This window comes from Loxodonta africana, chromosome 3, assembly GCF_030014295.1.
Source record: "Loxodonta africana isolate mLoxAfr1 chromosome 3, mLoxAfr1.hap2, whole genome shotgun sequence".
In the NCBI taxonomy this organism is placed as follows: domain Eukaryota; kingdom Metazoa; phylum Chordata; class Mammalia; order Proboscidea; family Elephantidae; genus Loxodonta; species Loxodonta africana.
In genome coordinates, this window is record NC_087344.1 from 13,015,219 (window position 1) to 13,037,825 (window position 22,607).

Below are 22,607 nucleotides of genomic sequence, written 5' to 3' on the forward strand. Positions count from 1 at the left end.
CATGCAGTTTTGTTTTTGATAAAATTGACTCTTGAATATTGGAGATGAGTTGTCTGGCAAAATGTCAAGCATTGTAATTGTTGTTTTCTAATGGTTTTGTTTGTCTCCTGTATTTCTTGTAAAGTGGACATTGGGTCTAGAACAGTTCTTTCTAATACAAGTGTAATGCAAGTCATAGATGTAATTTCAAGAATTTTAGTAGCCATATTAGAAAATTAAAAATGTAAATGTGAATTTAATTTGGATGGTGTATTTCATTTAATCCACTGTATCCAACATTATCAATATTATAATTTTTTAATGACATTAACAACTAAAGTCATGTATATAGTTATTTATGAGCTATTTTACATTTCTTTCCTTTTGTACTAGATTTTCTAGAATCCAGAAACAGCAGCATTTAATGTGGATGCAAAAATTTCAGTTGAAATTCTTGATCGTTGTTCAGGAAACCAGGACCAGAACAATTCTCAGAACAGATGCTTATTCAAGACAAACTTTAGAATTACACGTGTCTTCCCTTCAGTCATGCAAGAAGGATCTCAACGATTGTTTCAAGGCCAGATGTAACCAATTTAATGATTACTTTGTAACTTAAAAAAAAATTAGAAATGTATGTAATCTCCTGACAATCAGATGTACCCTTACTCAATTTTGTAACTATTACCTAAATGTCAACCAAGCACTGAATTTTTACTGAAGTTCTTCGTATTTTCTTATAAAAAGCCTCTGACTGTCTCCTCCTTGGATCACTTAGTTCAGAGTCCTCTGGACTTTGTGATTCCCAATTTGCAAATTACCTTTCCTCAGTAAAAGCTCTTTACTTTTAATTTCAACTAGACTCTGCCATTTTTACTCTATGACAACATTTAGAGTACAAAATTTTTTACATCGTAAATCCATACTCATATTCCTGATACAAATTTAGTAAGTTTTTTTTCCTTATGCTAATGGAAATTATGCCAGACAATGTTAAACAGGCTATATGGCAATAGGGAGAGACCTTAGCATAACTGAGTTCAACTCTACAGAGTGAGATGAGGCAAGGGGTTTTTACCGTTGTAGAGGACATGGGGCACTGGAAATTTACTAACAGGAAATTAGCAAAACTGGAGCAGAAGTGTGGGTATTAGGCAAGGATTCTAATGGTTCTAGAAAATGTTTGCTCAAGGCTGGCTTACTGGGTCGAAGCAGGAAACATTAATGGGGTAAGTTGGCCAATTTTGTCACTTTCTGTTATGTTATACTTGTATCTCTTTTTTTAATAATAATCTTGGTTCCTATGAGTATTAATATGTTACTTGTTTTACTTTCAGAATGTATGTAATAGTTTGAAAATCACAACACTAATAGTACTACCAACTGAAAACTTAGTAAAGTACTGATTTTTTTTTTTGGTACTTATTAGCAGCTGTACAGTTATATTAAGGATATAAACTTAAGAATACTGTGCTCAAGCATTTGCTTGAACTCAGTCTTTTCTGTGCATGGTTATGTGATCAGTTTGATATTGTTGGTATTTGCTGGTGAGTTGGTTCTGACTCGTAGTGACCTTAGGTATAACAAAATGAAATGTTGCCTGTCTTGCACCATCTTAATGATTGTTGGAATATTTGAGTAGTGCCATCAACCCAGGGGGCTCATCTTCTACCATTATATTGGACAATATATTGTTGTGATCCATAAGGTTTTCATTGGCTTATATTTGGAAGTAGATTGTTGTTGTTAGGTGCCATCGAGTCAATTCCAGCTCATGGCAATACTTTGCACAACAGAATGAAACAGTGCCCTGTCCTGCGCCATCCTCACGATCGCTCCTGTGCTTGAGCCCATTGTTGCACCCACTATGTCAGTCCATCTCGTTGAGGGTCTTCCTCTTTTTCACTGATCCTCTACCAAGCATGATGTCCTTCTCCAGTGAGTGATCCCTCCTAATAACATGTCCAAAGTATGTGAGACGTAGTCTCGCCATCCTCGCTTCTAAGGAGCACTCTGGTTGCACTTCTTCTAAGACAGATTTGTTCATTCTTATGGTAGTCCATGGTATATTAAATATTCTTCACCAACACCACAATTCAAAGGCATCAATTCTTCTTTGGTCTTCCTTATCCATTGCCCAGGTTTCACATGCATATGAGGTGACTGAAAACAGCACGGCTTGGCTCAAGTGCACCTTAGTTCTCAAGGTGACATCTTTGCTTTTTAACACTTTAAAGAGGTCTCTTGCAGCCGATCTGCCCAATGCAATGTATCTTTTGATTTCTTGACTGCTGCCTCAATGGGTGTTGATTGCTGATCCAAGTAAAATGAAATCCTTTACAATTTCAATCTTTTCTCCATTTATCATGATGTTGCTCATTTTTGCTCATTGGTACAGTTTTGAGGATTTTTGTTTATGTTGAGGCGCAATCCATATTGAAGGCTGTGGTCTTTGATCTTCACTAGCAAGTGCTTCAAGTCTTCTTCACTTTCAGCAATCAAGGTTGTGTCATCTCCATATTGCAGGTTGTTAATAAGTCTTCCTCTAATCCTGATGTGCTGTTCTTCTTCATATAGTCCAGCTTCTCGGATTATTGGCTCAGCATACAGACTGAATAGGTATGGTGAAAGGATACAGCCCTGATGCACACCTTTCCTGACTTTAAACCATGCAGTATCCCCTTGTTCTGTTCGAGCGACTGCCTCTTGATTAAGTGTTCTGGAATTCCCATTCCCTGCAACGTTATCCACAATTTATTATGATCCACAGAGTCAAATGCCTTTGCATAGTCAATAAAACACAAGTAAACATCTTTCTGGTATTCTCTGCTTTCAGCCAGGATCAATCTGACATCAGCAATGATATCCATCGTTCCATGTCCTCTTCTAAATCCAGCTTGAGTTTCTGGCAGTTCCCTGTCAATATACTGCTGGAGCCACTTTTGAATGATCTTCAGCAAAATTTTGCTTGCATGTGATATTCATGATAATGTTCAATAATTTCCTCATTTGGTTGGGTCATCTTTCTTGGGAATAGGCATAAATATGGATCTTTTTCAGTCGTTTGGTCAGGTAGCTGTCTTCCACATTTTTTGGCATAGACAATTGAGCAGTTCCAGTGCTGGATCTGTTTGTTGAAACATCTCAGTTTATATTCTCTCAATTCCCGGAGCCTTGTTTTTTGCCAGTGCCTTCAGTGCAGCTTGGACTTCTTCCTTCACTACCACAGGTTCTTGATATGTTACTTCCTGAAGTGGGTGAACTTCGACCAATTCTTTTTAGTATTATGACTGTGTGTATTCCTTCCATCTTCTTTTAATGCTTCCTGCGTCATTTAATATTTTCCCTGGAGAATCCTTCAGTATTGCAACTTGAGCCTGAATTTTTTCTTCAGCTCTTTCAGCGTGAGAAAAGTTGAGTGTATTCTTCTCTTTTGTTTTTCTGTCTCCAGCTCTTTGGACATGTTATTATAATACTTTACTTCTTTTTGAGCCGCCTTTTGAAATCTTCGGTCCAGTTCTTTTACTTCATCATTTCTTCCTCTTGCTTTAGCTACTTGACATTCGAGAGCAAGTTTCAGAGTCTCTTCTAACATCCATTTTGGTCTTTCTTTCCTGTCTTTTTAATGACGTCTTGCTTTCTTCATGTATTATGTCCTTGATGTTATTCCACAACTGGTCTGGTCTTCAGTCATTAGTGTTCAGCACGTCAAATTTATTCTGGAGGTGGTCTCTAAATTCGGGTGGAATATACTCCAGGTCATACATTGGCTTTTGTCAACTTGTTCTAATTTTCTTCAGTTTCAACTTGAACTTGCATATGAGGAATTGATGGTCTGACCTGCAGTCAGCCCTTGGCCCTGTTCTGACTGATGATATTGAGCTTTTCCATCATCTCTTCCCACAGATGTAGTCATTTGATTCCTGTGTGTTACGTCTGGTGAGGTCCATGTGTATAGTCACTGTTTATATTGGTGAAAAAAGGTATTTGCAATGAAGAAGTCCTTTGTCTTGCAAAATTCTATCATGCGATCTCTGGCATCATTTCTGTCACCAAAGTCATTATTTTCCAACTACTGATCCTTCTTCTTTGTTTCCAGCTTTCACATCCCAATCACCAGTAATTATCAGTGCATCCTGATTGCATGTTTGATCAATTTCAGAGTGCAGAAGTTGGTAAAAATCTTCTATTTCTTCATCTTTGGCCTTAGTGGTTGGTGCATAAATTTGAATAATATCTGTATTAACTGGTCTTCCTTGCAGGTGTCTGGGTATTACTCTATCACTGACAGCATTGTACTTCAGGACAGATCTTGAAATGTTCTTTTTGATGATGAATGCAATGCCATTCCTCTTCACTTTGTCATTCTTGGCATAGTAGACCATATGATTGTCCAATTCAAAATGACCAATACCAGTCCATTTCAGCTCACTATCCGGTTTTATAGCTTCCAGCATCATAGCAAAAACAAAGTCACCACAGTATGACAAACTGATAGATGGGTAGTTGCAGTTTGGTATACTACTATGTTTGTTTCTGTTTACATTTGATATTAGGATTTGCTTTCATTTTAAATTATTTCTTTAATATATAAAATGTTTACATTGCTCAAATGTAAGAGCTATATAAAAAGGTGCACTCAGTAATCTGACTTTCTCCTGTATCATCTGTGCTCTGTTAACTTTACCACCTGGGTTGGGGGCTCCCAGGTTTTTTCAATCCCAGAGACTTTGTTATAGGAACTTCCTTGAGTTGATTGACATTCCCTGGGTAAGCTGGAAACATCTTAATGGTTTGATACTTTTTGTCTGGCCCTGGGCTGCGGTCTGCCCTGTGATTGTTCTATTTTACGCACCTTGCAGGAATTCATCGAATTACTATTCAAATTGGAAACCCTGGTGGCGTAGTGGTTAAGTGCTACGGCTGCTACCCTAAAGGTTGGCAGTTCAAATCCACCAGGTGCTGCTTGGAAACTCTATGGGGCAGTTCTGCCCTGTCCTATAGAGTCGCTATGAGTCAGAGTCAGACTCGACAGCAATGGGATTTTGTTTTTTTACTATTCGAATAGTGGTTTGAAAATCCACCCAATACAATTGAGTTACTTGTGGTCCGCTGAGGGGATTGATTGTTTCCTGTTCCTGTTGGGTGGTCCAAGCCTTGAAATTGACAAGGAGTTTCCTTATATAAGCAGCCAACCCCACAGACAGGCAGGGAGAAAGAAGCAAGAAAGGATTCTCAAGACCACGAAAAGCCTGGAGCAGAGCAGTTTAGATCTGGCATTACTGAAAGAGGAAACTCGTACAAAAGCTGTAGTACAAGTCAAGGGCTGTAACACTGAAGATGATGATGAGCCCGGAAGGGGACTTGCAGCAGAGCCTGAAAGGGAGACCATTAGTAGAGAGCCAGTGGTGAGAAGCCCAGAAGGGGGCCCAGTGGCAGAGACGGTGGTGATGGCAGAAAGCGATTGGTAGAAAACCTGTTGCACTGGCTATGAGCTGTGCCATTCAGCAGTGGAGGAGCCAATAGTGGCAAGGCCAAAAGCAGAGAGGCCATGCATAACCAAGGGTGGTACACTGCCAAGAGAAGGACCTGCCTGCTGACACAGCCAAGGGACTGCTAGTGGTAGAGAACAGCTGAAAGAAATGTCCTGGTTGGAAGCCGTCCTGCACCAAAGAATGGAAAAATGTGCACTCCGCCTTGGGAGAGCCTTCCAAACCTCACCTATGTGCTTTCTGACGCTGATCCTGAGTTGTTCCTGTTACTTCAAAGTTGATCCCAAGTTGTAGCTTGCTACTTCCCTAATAAATAATTATGTGTATGGTCTGTTGGTTCTGTGTGGCCATTGCAATGAATTATCGTATCCAGCAGAGAAGTAGACAGTGCCTTGGGGCAACAGCTGGTGTCAGAAACACTGAAGAAGTTGGAGATGGAAGTATGTCCGACCTCCACGTCTTAGGAACCAGCTTTGTGCTGATCCTGATTCTTATCCTCCAGAAATTTCGACTATTCCTTTTACTAGATTACACACCATGACAATATATGCTGGAAGTCAATCTGTATCAGTTCATAGTGATCTTCATTATCCTTTGTTTCTGGCTACAGAGCCCTGCATTATTGAATGTATGACAGTGTATTCAAGCAGTCTCCTATGGATAGAATTTGTGTTGTTTCCAATTTTCCTAGCCCAAGCAGCCTCTGAACACCAGGAGAAAAAGCCTATAGGCATTTATACAAACCCAACAGCCAACATCATCCTAAATGGAAAGTTTGGAAGTATTCCTCTTGAGGTCAGAACCAGATATGGATGCTCTTTATCACCACTCTTATTCAACATTGTGCTGGAGGTTCTAGCCACAGCAATTAGGCTAGATAAAGAAATAAAGGGCATCCAGATTGGCAAGGAAGAAGTAAAAGTATCTCTGTTTGCAGATGACATGATCTTATACACAGAAACCCTAAAGAATCCTCAAGAAAACTACTGAAACTAATAGAAGAGTTCAACAGAGTATCAGGATACAAGATAAACATACAAAAATCAGTTGGATTCCTCTACACCAACAAAAAGAACATTGAAGAGGAAATCATCAAATCAATACCATTTACAGTAACCCCCAAGAAGAAAAAATACTTAGGAATAAATCTTACCAGACACGTTAAAGACCTGTACAAAGAAAACTACAAGGCACTACCGCAAGAAACCAAAAGAGACCTACATAATTGGAAAAATATACCTTGCTCATGGATACGAAGACTTAACATTGTAAAAATGTCTATTCTACTCAAAGCAATCTATAGATACAATGCAATTCTGATCCAAATTTTGATGACATTTTTTAATAAGATGGAGAAACACATCACCAACTTCATATTGAAGGGAAAGAGGCCCCAGATAAGTAAAGCATTACTGAAAAAGAAGAACAAAGTGGGAGGCTTCACTCTACCTGATTTTAGAACCTATCATACTGCCACAGTAGTCAAAACAGTCTCATACTGGTACAGCAACAGATACATAGACCAATGGGACAGAATTGGGAATCCAGACATAGATCCATCCACATATGAACAGCTGATATTTGACAAAGGCCCAAAGTCAGTTAAATGGGGAAAAGACAGTCTCTTTAACAAGTGGTGCTGGCAAAACTGGATATCTATCTGCAAAAAAAATGAAACAAGACCCATACCTCATGCCATGCACAAAAACCTACTCAAAATGGATCAAAGACCTAAATATAAAATCTGAAACTATAAAGGTCATGGAAGAAAAAATAGGGACAATGCTAGGAGCCCTAATACATGGCATAAAGAGTATACAAAACATTACTAATAATGCAGAAGAGAAACTAGGTAACTGGGAGCCCCTAAAAATCCAAGACCTATGCTTATCCAAAGACTTCCCCAAAAGAGTAAAAAGATTACCTACAGACCGGGAAAAAGTTTTTAGCTAGGACATTTCCGATCAGTGTCTGATCTCTAAAATCTGCATGATACTGTAAAAACTCAACCACAAAAAGACAAATAACCCAATTAAAAAATGGGCAAAGGATATGAACAGGCACTTCATTAAAGAAGACATGCAGGTAGCTAACAGATACATGAGGAAACACTCACTATCATTAGCCATTAGAGAAATGCAAATCAAAACTGCAATGAGATTCCATCTCACTCCAGCAAGGCTGGCATTAATCCAAAAAACACAAAACAATAAATATTGGAGAGGTTGTGGAGACTGGAACACTTCTACACTGCTGGTGGGAATGTAAAGTGGTACAACCACTTTGGAAATCTATTTGGCACTTCCTTAAAAAGCTAGAAATAGAACTACCATAGGATTCCACGATCTCACTCCTTGGAATATATCCTAGAGAAATAAGAGCCTTTACACGAACAGATATATGCACACCCATGTTCATTGCAGCACTGTTTACAATAACAAAAAGATGGAAGCAACCCTGATGCCCATCAACAGATGTATGGATAAATAAATTATGGTATATTCACACAATGGAATACTATGCATCAATAAAGAACAATGATGCATATGTGAAACATTTCATAACATGGAGGAATCTGGAAGGCATTATGCTGAGCACAAATAGTTGCAAAAGGAGAAATATTGTATGAGACCACTATTATAAGAACTCAAAAAATAGTTCAAACAGAGAAGAAAATATTCTTTGATGGTTACGAGAGTGGGGAGGGAGAGAGGAAGAGGGGTATTCACTAATTAGATAGTAGAGAAGAAGTATTTTAGGTGAAGGGAAAGACAACATATAATACAGGAGAGGTCAGCACAACTGGACTAAACCAAAAGCAAAGACGTTTCCTGAATAAACTGAATGCTTTGAAGGGCAGCGTAGCAGGGGTGGGGGTTTGGGGACCATGGTTTCAGGGGACATCTAGGTCAATTGGCATAATAAAATCTATTAAGAAAACATTCTGCATCGCACTTTGGAGAGTGGCGTCTGGGGTCTTACACACTAGCAAGTGGCCATCTAAGATGCATCTGTTGGTCTCAGCCTACCTTAAATCTACATGATACTGCAAAAACACAACTACAAAAAGAGAAATAACCCAATTAAAAAATGGTCAAAGGATATGAACAGGCACTTCACTAAAGAAGACATGCAGGTAGCTAACAGATACATGAGGAAATGCTCAGGATCATTAGCCATTAGAGAAATGCAAATCAAAACTACAATGAGATTCCATCTCACTGCAACAAGGCTGGCATTAATCCCCAAAACACAAAATAATAAATGAAGGAGAATGAAGAACACCAAAGACACAAGAGGTAGAAAGGGCCACATAAACCAGAGACTCCATCAGCCCGAGAGCAGAAGAACTAGATGGTGCCCGGCTACAACTGATGACTGCCCTGACAGGGAACACAACAGAGAACCCCTTAGGGAGCAGGAGAGTACAGACCTCAAATTCTCATAAAAAGACCAGACTTAATGGTCTGACTGAGACTAGAAGGACTCCGGAGGTCATGGTCCCCAGACTTCTCTTAGCACAAGACAGAAACCATTCCCAAAGCCAACTCTTCAGACAGGGATTGGACTGGACTATGGGATAGAAAATGATACTGGTGAGGAGTGAGCTTCTTGGATCAAGTAGACACATGAAATTGTGTGGGTAGCTCCTGTCTGAAGGGGAGGTGAGAGGGCAGAGCGGGTCAGAAGCTGGCTGAAGGGACATGAAAATAGGCAGTGGAGAGGATTGTGCTGTCTCATTAGGGGAGGAGAACTAGTATAAAAAAAAAATATAGGAAGGTGTATATAAATTTTTGTATGAGAGGCTGACTTGATTTGTAAATTTCCACTTAAAGCACAATAAAAAAAAAAAAAAAAGTGGGAAGGAGCCACTGTCACCAAAAAAGAAAAAAAACCCTATAGTTTGACAAAGTTTTTTTTTTTTTTTTTCTTTTTAATCTTGTTGCAGTGAGAGAGACTGAATAACAGCGGGTATCTCAATGAAAACAGAAGGGAGAGTTATTAGATTCTAAAGAAGGGTAGAGCTTGTGTGAATTTTAAACAGCAGTATTTTGATAGCGTTAAATCAAAATGGAACTGTAAAGGGGTGGACATCAGGTCTGGATTGCAAATGACCCAAGGTCCTGTTTACTTGGAAATAATACTATTAAGAAAGCTGTGGAATGTTGTGTCCAGAAACCCTTTATTTGAAGCTCAGCAGCTGTGTTGTAAATTGAGACTATGTCAAAACTGGGATGTTTCATTCTTCCTGATATAATTTCAAACAGCAAATTTCTCAAAGTCTCTTAATAGAGAACGAAACTTCTCAACGAATAAGAAAGCAATAGTAATTCAAAGAAGTAATCATTAGACGTACTCTGTGTCTTTCAGAGAATAACATTTCCTGGTGGTGTAGTGGTTAAGTGCTAAGGCTGCTAACCAAAAGGTCAGCTGTTCAAATCCACCAGGCGCTCCTTCGAAACTCTATGGGGCAATTCTACTCTGTCCTTTAAGGTCACTATGAGTCGGAATCGACTCGACGGCAACGGGTACCGTAACTGTGTGGGTGTCTTTGTCAGTGTTCGTTACCCTACTTTTGTGAGTGGCTGGGCAGGTTTTTACTTTTCTCAGTACAAGCTAAATTTTACTTTCTTACTATCTTTGGCTGTCGCAAATAAGGTTGTGCTAAAGAGCCTTGAGCATGTGCGGTTTTATTTTTCAACTTTTTTATTAATATTAATTTGCATGCAAGAAAATACACTGATACTGTATTTCAGTTGTAGGTTTTTTGTTTTGTTTTGCTTTCGTTTTTAACATGTTTCCTTTCAGTCTTCCCCACTGTAAAGTAACTATTTTTCTCTTTGTAATTAATAAGTTTCCTATAGGGAGATACTTTGAAACTGTGCAAATATTCTGTTTTTCATTGTACTTTTGCCTACTAATTTTGGTATCTATTATTAATTATTATGTACAATAATTATTACTGCAGTGTTTACCAAATGGTGATTTTCTGTTCCAATCATTCTTTCTGTATTTATCATTCGGAATTCCACTGTGAGGAATTAAATTGTTTTTGTCAGTATAGGCTAATAGGTATTACTCTTTATTTTCTTGCTCAATTTGTCCCAAATTTGCTTACTAGCAGCTCACTTAGGTAGGTTCCTGTATTTTTTTTTTTTTTTAACATGTCCTCATCATTTTTTGAACTTTAATTTCTGGCACTGTTTAAGGCTCATCATGGTGTGTCCCCTGATATCAGTCTGATCTCAGGAGAGGGAGGAGACTGGAGGAGTTCATCCACATGGGTGGTCAATCAATCTATCATGCCTATGTAAAGAAGTCCCAATAAAAAGCTTTAGACATTAAAACTCAAGTGAGCTTCCCTGGTAAGCAATATGAAATATGCCATCAGTCCAGAGAGAGTAATGTAGACCAAGGACAATGAAAGCTGGTCATTTGAAACCCTCCCAGACTCTACCCTATGGGTCTCTTCCTTTGGTTAATTTTGATCTGTATTCTTTCTCTGTAATAAACCGTAACCATGGGTATAATACCTTTCAGTGAGTTCTCTGAGTTCTTATAGCAAATTATGAAACCTGTGAGAGAATTCCACAATCCCCCAAATTTGCAGTTGGTGTCAGAAGTGAGGGCACTCTTGGGGATTGTGCCGTCTTTGTAGTTGGACCATAAAATCATTTCAATTGGTGTCAGAATTCTTGGGAACACAGGCAGTGGAGAGAATTGTGCTGTCAAACCTCACAGCTTGGCTAACTCTGGGTAAAACGTAATTTGCAAAATTGTGAAGAGGCTTTAAAAAAATTTAATCCTGTAGCCCTTGTGTATATACAATAAGGTATGTGGGTGTGTGTGTGGGGGGGGGGGACTTTTTAATATGAGTTGCATACAAAGGGAGCATGTTTTATTTTACCTCTCTGAGCTCCTGAAAAGGGCAGAACTTAGCCAAAATCAGGTCAAATAAGACTTTTAGTAAGAATTTTATGCATGGTGTATTAGAAAGAATCTGCCTTGGAAAAAGTACAGCCAAAATGCTCCTTAGAAGCAAGGATGGTAAGCTTTCATCTCATGTACTTTGGACATGTTACCAGGAAGGACCAGTTTCTGGAGAAGGACATCATGTTATGTAAAGTAGAGGGTCAGCGAAAAAGAGAAGACTCAACGAGATGGATTGACACAGTGGCTGCAACAATGAGCTCAAACACAGCAATGACTGTGGGGATTGCACAGGACTGGGCAGTGTTTCATTCTGTTGTACCTAGGGTCACCATGAGTTGGCAACACAATTCCTCTTCAATTTGTCATTCTTGACATACTAGACCATGCTGTTATTAGGTGCTGTCAATTTGGTTCTGACCCACAGTGACCCCAAGTACAACGAAACACTGCCCAATCTTGCGGCATCCTCACCATTATTGCTATGCTTGAGCCCATTGTTGCAGCCACTGTGTCAATTCATCTCATTGAGGGTCTTCCTCTTTTTCTCTGGCCCTCTACTTTACCAAGTATGATGTCCTTATTAGGAGGGTCTGATCCCTTCTAATAATATATCCAAAGTATGTGAGATGTAGTCTCTCCATCCTTGCCTCTAAGGAACATTCTGGTTATATTTCTCCAAGACAGACTTGTTTGTTCTTTTGGCAGTTCACAGAATATTCAATATTCTTCACCAACGCCATAATTCAAAGGCATCAATTATCCTTCGGTCTTCCTTATTCATTGTCCAGCTTTCACATGCATATAAGGCGATTGAAAACACCATGGCTTAGGTCAGGCGCACCTTAGTCTTCAAGGTGACATCTTTGCTTTTCAACACTTTAAATAGGTCTTTTGCAGATTTGCCCAATGCAATGTCTTTTGATTTCTTGACTGCTGCTTCCACGGGTGTTGTTATGGATCCAAGTAAAATGAAATCCTTGACAACTTCAATCTTTTCTCCATTTATCATGATATTGTTTATTGGTCCAGGTATGAGGATTTTTGTTTTCTTTATGTTGAGGTATAATCCATACTGAAGGCTGTGGTCTTTAATCTTCATCAGTAATTTCTTCAAGTCCTCTTCACTTTCAGCAAACAGGTTTTGTCACCTGCATATTGCAGGTTGTTAATGAGTCTTGCTCCAATCCTGATGCCTGATTCTCCCTCATATAGTCCAGCCTCTCAGATTATTTGCTCAGCATACAGACTGAATAGCTATGGTGAAAGGATACAACCCTGATGCACACCTTTCCTGACTTTAAACTACTCAGTAGCCCCTTGATCTATTCAAATATCTGCCTCTTGATCTATGTACAGGTTCCTCATAAGCACAATTAAGTGTTCTGGAATTCCCATTCTTTGCAATGTTATCCATAATTTGTTATGACCCACACAGTTGAATGCCTTTGAATAGTCAATAAAACACAGGTAAACATCTTTCTGGTATTCTCTGCTTTCAGCATCCACCTGACATCAGCTATGATATCTCTTATTCCATGTCTTATTCTGAGTCCGGCTTGAATTTCTGGCAGTTCCCTGTTGATATACTGCTGTGGCCACTTCTGAATGATCTTCAGCAAAATTTTACTTACATGTGATATTAATAATACTGTTTGATAATTTCCACATTCAGTCGGATCACCTTTCTCGAGAATAGGCATAAATAGGGATCTCTTCCAGTTGGTTGGCCAGGTAGCTGTCTTCCAAATTTTTTGGCATAGACGAGTGAGCACTTCCAGTGCTGCATCTGTTTGATGAAACCTCTCATTTGGTTTTAGTCATCTAATACTGCTATAACAGAAATACCACAAGTGGATGGCTTTAACAAAGAGAAATTTATTTTCTCATAGTCTAGTCTAACACTGATTTTTTTCTTTTTTTGTAGTAGGTTACAAGTCCAAATTCAGGGCATCGGCTCCAGGGGAAAACTTTCTCTCTGTCGGCCCTGGAGGAAGGTCCTTGTCCTCAATCTCCCCCTGGTTTAGGAGCTTCTCAGGCGTAGGGACCCCAGGCCCAAAGGACACGCTCTGCTCCTAGTGCTGCTTTCTTGGTGGTATGTCCGCTTGCTTCCCTTTCCTTTTATCTCTTGTAAGGTAAAAGGTGGTGCAGGCCGCACCCCATGGAAACTCCCTTTACATTGGATCAGGGATATGGTCTGAGCAAGGGTGTTACATCCCACCCTAACCCTCTTTAACGACGGGCAGAGATTATGATTTATAACACATAGGAAAATCACAAAATGGAAGACAACTACACATGGCCTAACCAACTTCACATATATTTTTGCGGGGGGGGGGGGACACAATTCAATCCGTTACAGTTGGTATTCCATCAATTCCTAGAGCCTTGTTTTTTGCCAATGCCAAAGCCTCAGTGCATCTTGGATTTCTTCCTTCAGTACCATTGGTTCCTGATCACATGCTACCAATTCTTTTTGGTACAGTGACTCTGTGTATTCCTTTCATGTTCTTTTAATGGTTCCTGTGTCATTTAATATTAGTAGACCATATGATTGTCCAATTCAGAGCAACCAATACCAGTCCATTTCAGCTCAATAATACAAAGGATATTGATGTTTATGTGCTCTATTTCACTTTTGACGATTTCCAGTTTCCCTAGATTCATGCTTCATACATTCCATGTTCCAGTTATTAATGGATGATTGCAGCCGTTTCTTCTTATTTTGAGTCATGCCACACTAGCAAATGAAGGTCCCGACAGCCTGACTCCATCCACGTCATTAAGGTGGACTCGAGTTTGAGTAGGCAGCTAGCTCCTCCCCAGTTGTCTTCTGAGTGCCTTCCAACCTGAGAGGCTCATCTTCTGGTACTATATCAGACAATGTTCTGCTGCTGTTCATAAGGTTTTCACTGGCTAGTTTTTTTCAGAAGTGGACTGCCAGGTCGTTCTTCCTAGCCTGTCTTAGTCTGGAAGTTCAGCTGAAACCTGTCCACCATGGGTGACCCTGCTGGGTATTTGAACACTGGTGACATAGCTTCCAACATCACATCAATACACAAGCCTCCACAGTTGGACAAACTGACAGACAAGTTCATGGGCCACACAGGGCTGTTATACAGAGAATTTGTCGGCACTCACATTCCAGCCTTTAGCATGTCTTTAATCAAAGCAATAATTTCCTTTATCCAGAAAGTATCCTATACTGTTTCAAATTAGCAATGTCTGTGGGTTTGGGCAATTCTAGTTGTTCCCATTTAATGTGTCCAATCAATATTGCCCTAAGGGCAGACTTACACACCTTCAGTTTTATAATACCAGGAAGAGGGAGTGATCCCCAATTAGACATAATACCCGTACCAATAATACATTCAGGTAATGAAGATGCAACTACTTCATACAAGATCTGTTTAAATCTTCAAATTCTCATCCAAACTTTCTCCTTAGTCCCATCAACCACTGCATCCCCATATCCCGTCAGTCTAACCTTAGGCTCCTTCAAGATTTTGACAGGTCTTGGAATTATAGTGCCTTGGATTGTGTTCAGGAACTTCAAAAAGATCTCTTCTTCAACTCCGAGCCATTTCAGCTACAAATTTGCTATGGCCTCAGGTCTCCCTGCTGGGGCTGGATCAGAAGACTCTGGCCCCCTGGTCAATCCTTATCTTGATCAACTTCGTACATGGACCAAGAGGCAGTCATTCGAATAGACAAGAGGGTACTGCATGGTTTAAAATCAGGAAAGATATGTGTCAGGTTTGTCTACTTTCACCATATTTATTTCTTCCATCTTCTTCTGATGCTTCCTGTGTTGTTCAGTATTTTGTCCATGGAATCCTTCACTGTTGCAACTCAAGGCTTGAATTTTTTTCTTCAGTTCTTTTAGCTTGAGAAATGCCGTGTATTCTTCTCTTTTGGTTTTCAAACTCTAAGTCTTTGCACATCTCATTATAATACTTCACTTTGTCTTCTCAAGCTGCCCTTTGAAATCTTTTGTTCAGCTCTTTTAATTCATCATTTCTTCCATTCATTTTAGCTATTCTATGTTCAAGAGCAAGTTTCAGATTCTCTTCAGACATCCATTTTAATGTTTTCTTCTTTCTTGTCTTTTTAATGACCTGTTGCTTTCTTCATGTCCTTGATGTCCCACACCTCGACTGATTGTTGGTTATTAGCGCTCAGGGTGTCAAATCTGTTTTTGAGATGATCTCTGAATTCAGGTGGGATATTTTGTATTCTGTCTCTCGCAGACTTGTCAAGTTTGTATTCTGTCTCTCACAGACTTGTTTCAGTTTTCTTCAGCTTCAACTCTAACTTGCATATGAGCAACTGAAGGTCTATTCCACAGACAGCCCAGGGCCTTGTTCTGATGATGTTGAAATCCTCCAGCATCTCTTTCCACAGATGTAGTCGATTCGATTCCTGTGTTTTCCACCTAGTGACATCCAGGATGAATGGCGTTGCATTCACAGTCAAAAAGAATACTTTTCAAGGTCTATCATGAAGTACAACACTGTCAGTGATAGGATAATATCAATATGCCTACAAGGAAGACGTGTTAACATGACTACCATTCAAATTTACTCACCAAACACTAATGCCAAAGATGAAGAAACTGAAGATTTTTACTAACTTCTGCAGTCTGAAATTGATCAGACAAGCAATCAAGATGAATTGATAGCTGCTGGTGATTGGAATGCAAAAGTTGGAAACAAAGAAGGATCGGTAGCTGGAAACAATGGTCATAGAAACAATGCCAAAGATAGCATGATAGAATTTTGCAAGACCAACTAATTGAGACTGGAGTAATCCCCAAATCTATGGCCTTGAAATAATCTTTAAACTTTTAACCAAAACATCTCCTGAAGTCATTTTTAAACCAAACAACAGTTCAGCTCAATTTGTAAAGAATGTTTGACTTGAACATTGCACTCGTTTAAAGAATTGTCTATGAGATCAAATTGAAAATAGTAACTCTAAAGCACAGACAAGAAATTCAGGGGGCAGTAAGCCAATGTTAATGGTGGTGAAACAATTTGGGTAGAGACAGAGCAGTGACACAACATGAAGTAAAGTAAGCAATGTCACTGAACTATACATGTAGAATTTGTTGAATGGGAGTATGTTTTGCTCTATACATTTTCACTACAATAAAATACTATAAAAAAGAAGAAAGGTGGGGAAAAACGATTAGCAGTTTCTAATAAAGATATATATAAATCTACCATATGACATAACAATCCCACTGATGAGGATATACATGAGAAAAATGAAACACTATGTTCACACACACACATAAAACAACCTATGCATGAGTTTTATAGCTGTTTTATTCTTAAAAACAGGAAAAAACCCAATCGTCCTTCCACTGGTGAATACACAAACTGAAATATGTGTATACACTGGAGTATTACAAAGAAATAAAAAGAAACACACCTGATCCATTTATCAACATAAATGAATCTCAAATTCATTATGCTAAATAACACGAGCTAGAATCTAAAAGCTACACAGCGAATCACTTGTATTGGGACAGTTGCCAGGGGAAGGCTTAACTAAAAAGGAATGTTTTTAGAGGGAAGATAACTCTCCTGTACAGTCATTGTGGTACTGGTTATGACTTCATTATCAAAACTCTTAGTGCTGTACATTGCACAAGTGAATTACTATTTTCCAATTAAAAAAATTATATGATGAATGAACATTGATTAAAGAAAAACTGCAAATTAGGGAGAAGTGAAGTAACTTCAGAAATCAGTCTTGCCTTTGTGAGAGAATCCATTAATATTCTAGGCTTCGCTACAGGGTGGTCTGTCTGCATATGTGTTTTATAAATCTGCCATCATCATGTATATGCTATTTTATACCCTGCCTTTCAAACGATGGTAAGCTAAGATTGCCTTTCCTACTGAAGGTAAATTTTTGTCCAGAAATTCATTTACTGACGGTACGACACTGTGACATGCAGCCAGGCATTCATTGGAAACTCCCTTCCTGTTGTACACTGACACTGTTTCCAGACTTTCAGTATTTCCACTGTCACTAGGCTCAACGAAAGGAGCCCTGGTGGTGCAGTGGATGAGCACTCGGCTGCTAACCAAAAGGTCAGCAATGCAAACCCACCAGCCGCTCCATGGGAGAAAGATGTGGCAGTCTTCTTTCCATATTTACAGCCTTGGAAACCCTATGGGGCAGTTCTACTCTGTCCTATAGTGTCACTACGAGTGAGAATCGACTCGATGGCAATGAGCAGGATCAGTGGATGCCATTATGGTTCCCAGCAATTTCCACAGGATGATTCTGAAAGGGGAATTGCTGGACCAATGGGAGGCTTAATATAAATGTATGTTACCTAGGGCCAGCATTTCTCAGGCCCCTTATATAAGGCACCATGGAGGAAGCTCCCAGTTCAGCATCAGGCAGTGGCTCTGAAAAAACCACCAGGCCCCACAGTAGGTATGCACCCCAGGTGGAGCAGCAGTTGCCAGTTCAGTCCAGCCCAGTAACTGCAGCCTCAGCTTCTGGACTGGCAAACTCTCCACGAATCACAGAATTACCAAAAGCAGGACTCTCTCTAAATATAGGTTCTGAGCCTGTGCTGGACAGAAGCTTCACTGCTGCTAGATCAAACTATGGGTCCGTATGAACGCCCAAGAAGAACCTTCCAGGCAAGCCCTGCTTCTCATAGCACCACTTGCAAGGCACATTTTTGTGAGATGCCGTGCAGTTTCTTCATCCGTATACCAAGGACCATAATAGTTGTGAAGGATAAATGACAGAAGCAATGCAAAAAATGTTCAGCACAGCACTATACATACAATATAATTGAGATTTGGTAAAAAAACAACAATAAAAAAAACTGCTGTCCAATACAAGGAAGGGTAAAAGGAAACAGACAAAACAACAAGAGTGGGGAAATACCAAGTGATTTTTTATTTTTCCTTATAATTTCCCATTAAAATCAAACTTTCTACCATGAGAGCAAACTGCATTATGTGAAAAAGTATAACTTTCAAAATACAGATGATAAAAAGAAAATAAACTTCAAGATACAAATGTGTAATAAATACAATTTATATACAAAAGAACCAAAATAACATTTCGATATTTATTCAAAGTCATGTGCTACAACTGAGAGGTAAACTGGCTTACAATCACAGAATCTCTGCATGTGCGGTCTCTCTGAATGTGAGGTCTCAGAGCAGTTCTAAGTGAGAAGGGACACTTAAGGAGTCTCTCGTATTTTATTCATAGGATAAATCCACAGTGTGATATCTCACATATTTTCTAAGAATTCCAAGATGTTTCTATATTCCTTACATACACATGACTTTTCGGAAGTATGAAGTCTCACATATTTAATAGAGGTAATTAGTGAAGGCTTTCCTACATGCATGAACTTCACATCTTGGAAGGCACAGGGGGGAGAAGCAAACTTTCCCATATCACATTCCTTACGCTACTATGATTTCTCTGCCAGGTGTTTTCTTTCACGTCTTTTTAAAAGATGAGGGATTACCAGAAGCCTTCCAACATTACTGGAAAACTTGGTGGTGTAGTGGTTAAGTGCTATGGCTGCTAATCAAAGGGTCAGCAGTTCAAATCCACCAAGCTTTCCTTGGAAACTGTATGGGGCAGTTCTACCCTGTCCTACAGGGTTGCTATGAGTCAGAATCGACTCGACGGCAATGGGTTTGGTTTGGTTTTTCCATTACTTACACATATTTTGTTTCTTTCCAGTGTACCTCCTCACATGACTTCAAAAGGTTGAGAGAGAACTGAAATTTCCCTCATTCCTTACATACATAAGGCCTCTCTCCATTGTGAAGTCGTCTATGGTTAGTGAGGTATGAGGACTAAGGCTTTCCGAAATTCCTTACACTCACATGGCATCTCTACACTGTAAACTCTTCTATGGTTTGTGACGGATAAGGACCAACTAAAGGCTTTCTGACATTCCTTATGGTTCATAAGGCTTCTGTAAAAATGGCATGGCATTAGAAGTCATCTTCTAACTTCAGGGGGAGGAGAGAGAATCACCATCACCATCAGCCCAAAGCCCAAAGCTAATTCTTATAAAGTGGAGGTCAAACATACCTCCAATCTCCAACCTCCCAGTTCTGACACCAGCCATCCCACCCACAGCACTCTCTACTTCTCTGCTGGGCTTGATAATTCATTGCAGTGGCCATGCAGAACTCACAGACGATACGACTGATGGAGTTTACTAGAGAAGTAATAGGTTGCCGTTTGGGATCAGGATCAACATGGAAGTAACAGGAACACCTCAGGATACAGTTCTTCAGTCAGGATACCTTCTTCTTGGCCTTTGCCACTGGGCCCTGACCTGGACCTTGCTGCTGCTGGGCCCTGCTCAGGTCTGGCCTCTGCCACCAGCCTTTGCCCTGCTTGGGCAAGTGTTACAGCTCTTTAGCTATTCTCATCAGTACCCAGAGGAACCCCACTCCATCAGGAGGCCTCCTGATCGAAAGTGCTTAGCTCCCTGGAGACATGGGATGGTAAGCCTAGTGCTGCCAACAAATACCTGGAGGCACCCCACTCTGCCACAAGGCCTTCTGTCTGAAGGTGCTCCACTGTCTCTGTGGGTCAGCAAGCCCACTATGGCTCACTCGCTCCGTGGGCTGGGAAGCCAACCATGCAATTTTGAGTCAGTCTCCTAGTTCTGCTGCTGCTGCTTCTCACCATCTCACACCACTACTCCTACAACGTTAAGCTCTTTCTGTCTCTTGGGTCTAGGAGGTTCTCTGTGCAGGGACCCCAGGACCAGAGGATGCTCTCCACTCCTGACCTGTCTTCTTGATGGTAGTGAGGTCCCTCTACCTATCTATGAGACTGGTTCTTTTATGAATCTAGTGGGATGGCAAAACTGACCAGTCCCCTATGAGGGTTCTAAGTACCTTATTTGCATAAGAAAGAGGGAATATGGGGGCAAAAAGATGGGCAGTTTCTAATAAAGGTAGACATAAACCTAGCATATGACACAACAAACCCACTTGTAAGGATATAGACGAGAAAAATGAAACCTTATGTACACACACACACTACAAAAAAAAAGTATGCTTAAAGTTTTATAACTGTTTTATTCATAAAAACAGGAACAATTCAAATGTCCATCTGCTGGTGAATACACAAACTCCCACTCAATCATTTTGTGGGAGTTATAAGACCATGGCTAAGGAGGGCCAAAACCAAAAAACCAAACCCAGTGCTGCTGAGTCGATTTTGGCCTCATAGCGACCCTATGCCATATGAAAGCAATTCAGTGCAACCACAGGCTCTCTCCACTGAGATATGATCATTGAGATGTGAGAACTAACTAAAGGCTTTCCCACATTTCATACTATCAGAAGGCCTATGTCCATGATAAGTTCTAACATGTTTACGAAAGGATGAGAAACAACTAAAGGCTTTCTCACACTCCTTACATTCGTAAGGCTTCTCTCCACTATGAGTTCTTACATGTTCAGTGAGGTGTGAGGACTGAAAAAAGGCTTTCCCACATTCCTTACATTTATAAGGCCTCTCTCCACTGTGTGATCTCATATGGGTAGTGAGGTGTGAGGACTGATTAAAGGCTTTCCCACATTCTTTACATTTATAAGGCTTGTATCCACTGTGAACTCTTATATGACCAGTGAGGTATGAAAACCGACTAAAAGATTTTCCACATTCCTTACATTTATAAGGCCTGTAACCACTGTGAACTGTTACATGTCTAGTGAGTTGTGAAAACTCACTGAAGGCTTTTCCACATTCCTTACATTTATAAGGCTTCTCTCCACTGTGAACTCTTACATGTCTAGTGAGTCGTGAAAACTGCTTAAATGTTTTCCCACATTCTTTACATTCATAAGGCCTCTCTTCACTGTGCGTTATTATATGGGCAGTGAGGTATGAGGACCGACTAAAGGCTTTCCCACATTCTTTACATTCATAAGGCTTCTCTCCACTGTGAATTCTTACATGCCTAGTGAGGTGTGAAAACTCACTAAAGGCTTTCCCACATTCCTTACATTTGTAAGGCTTCTCTCCACTGTGAACTCTAACATGTCTAGTGAGTTGTGCAAATTGCTTAAAGGCTTTCCTACATTCTTTACATTCATAAGGCCTCTCTTCACTGTGTGTTACTATATGGGTAGTGAGGTGTGAAGACCGACTAAAGGCTTTTCCACATATCTTACATTCATAAGGCCTCTCTCCACTGTGAGATCTCATATGTATAGTAAGAGAGGAGGAAAAAGTAAAGGCTTTCCCACATTCCTTACATTCATAAGGCTTCTCTCCACTGTGAGTTCTTATGTGTCTAGTGAGGTCTGAGGGCCGACAAAAAGCTTTTCCACATTCCTTACATTCATAAGGCCTCTCTCCACTGTGAGATTTTAGATGTACATTGAGAGATGAGGAACAACGGAAGGCTTTCCCACATTCCTTACATTCATAAGGCCTCTCTTCACTATGGCTTCTTATATGTCTGGTGAGATTTGAAGGATAACTAAAGGCTTTCCCACACTTCTTACATTCATAAGGCCTCTCCACACTGTGAGTTCTTATGTATTTAGTGAGGGATAAGGAACAACTACAAGATTTCTCATAATCCTTACATTTACAAAGTTTCTCTCTCACACGCGGTTTTTGGTAAGAAGGACAAGTGCAGCCTTCTCCATATTCCTTACAACGATAAGGCTTGTTTCCAGTGTGAGATTTGATGTGACTCTTGAATGATGAATGATCCACAAAAGCTCTTCCACACTCAAGCCATTCAAAAGGATTTACCCTAGCAGCTCTTTTGAGCCCAGTAAGATTTCCAATCCAGTTCAAAGTTCTTCTACAGTGATTACCTTCTTCATCTTTATTTACTTTACCATCTTTGCTTCCACACAGGCTCTCTACTGGATATTTTCTGTTACAAACAGTAAGCATGTTGTCAGAATTAAATTTCACAATTACCATGCACAGTGGATGTGTGTTTTCTGCACTGAGTTGACTCATGTTGCATAGGTTGAATCATCTCACAAAGGGTACTACCATAACAGTCACAGTGTTTCTAAATAATGGAACTTTCTGATAATTAGTTACAAGTGAAATATGTTTCACATACTCAATACCTGATGCACATTTATGTGAAAATGATATGAACACACCATTTTAGAGCTACTTTTACACACACACATAGAAATGTCATGA

At 39.8% G+C, this 22,607-nt stretch overlaps 1 protein-coding gene across 1 annotated transcript in view; it reads right to left on the minus strand.

The window, feature by feature from the left end:
* Positions 1-9,451: 9,451 nt before the first annotated feature.
* Positions 9,452-22,607, minus strand: part of LOC100677790 (zinc finger protein 883-like) — a 43,743-nt gene continuing 30,587 nt past the window's right edge. The window contains exon 5 of the mRNA XM_010600855.3: positions 9,452-22,323. Within this exon, the coding sequence (XP_010599157.1) occupies positions 20,736-22,323 (1,588 nt within the window). The 3' untranslated portion in view covers positions 9,452-20,735. The remainder of the gene's footprint in view (positions 22,324-22,607) is intronic.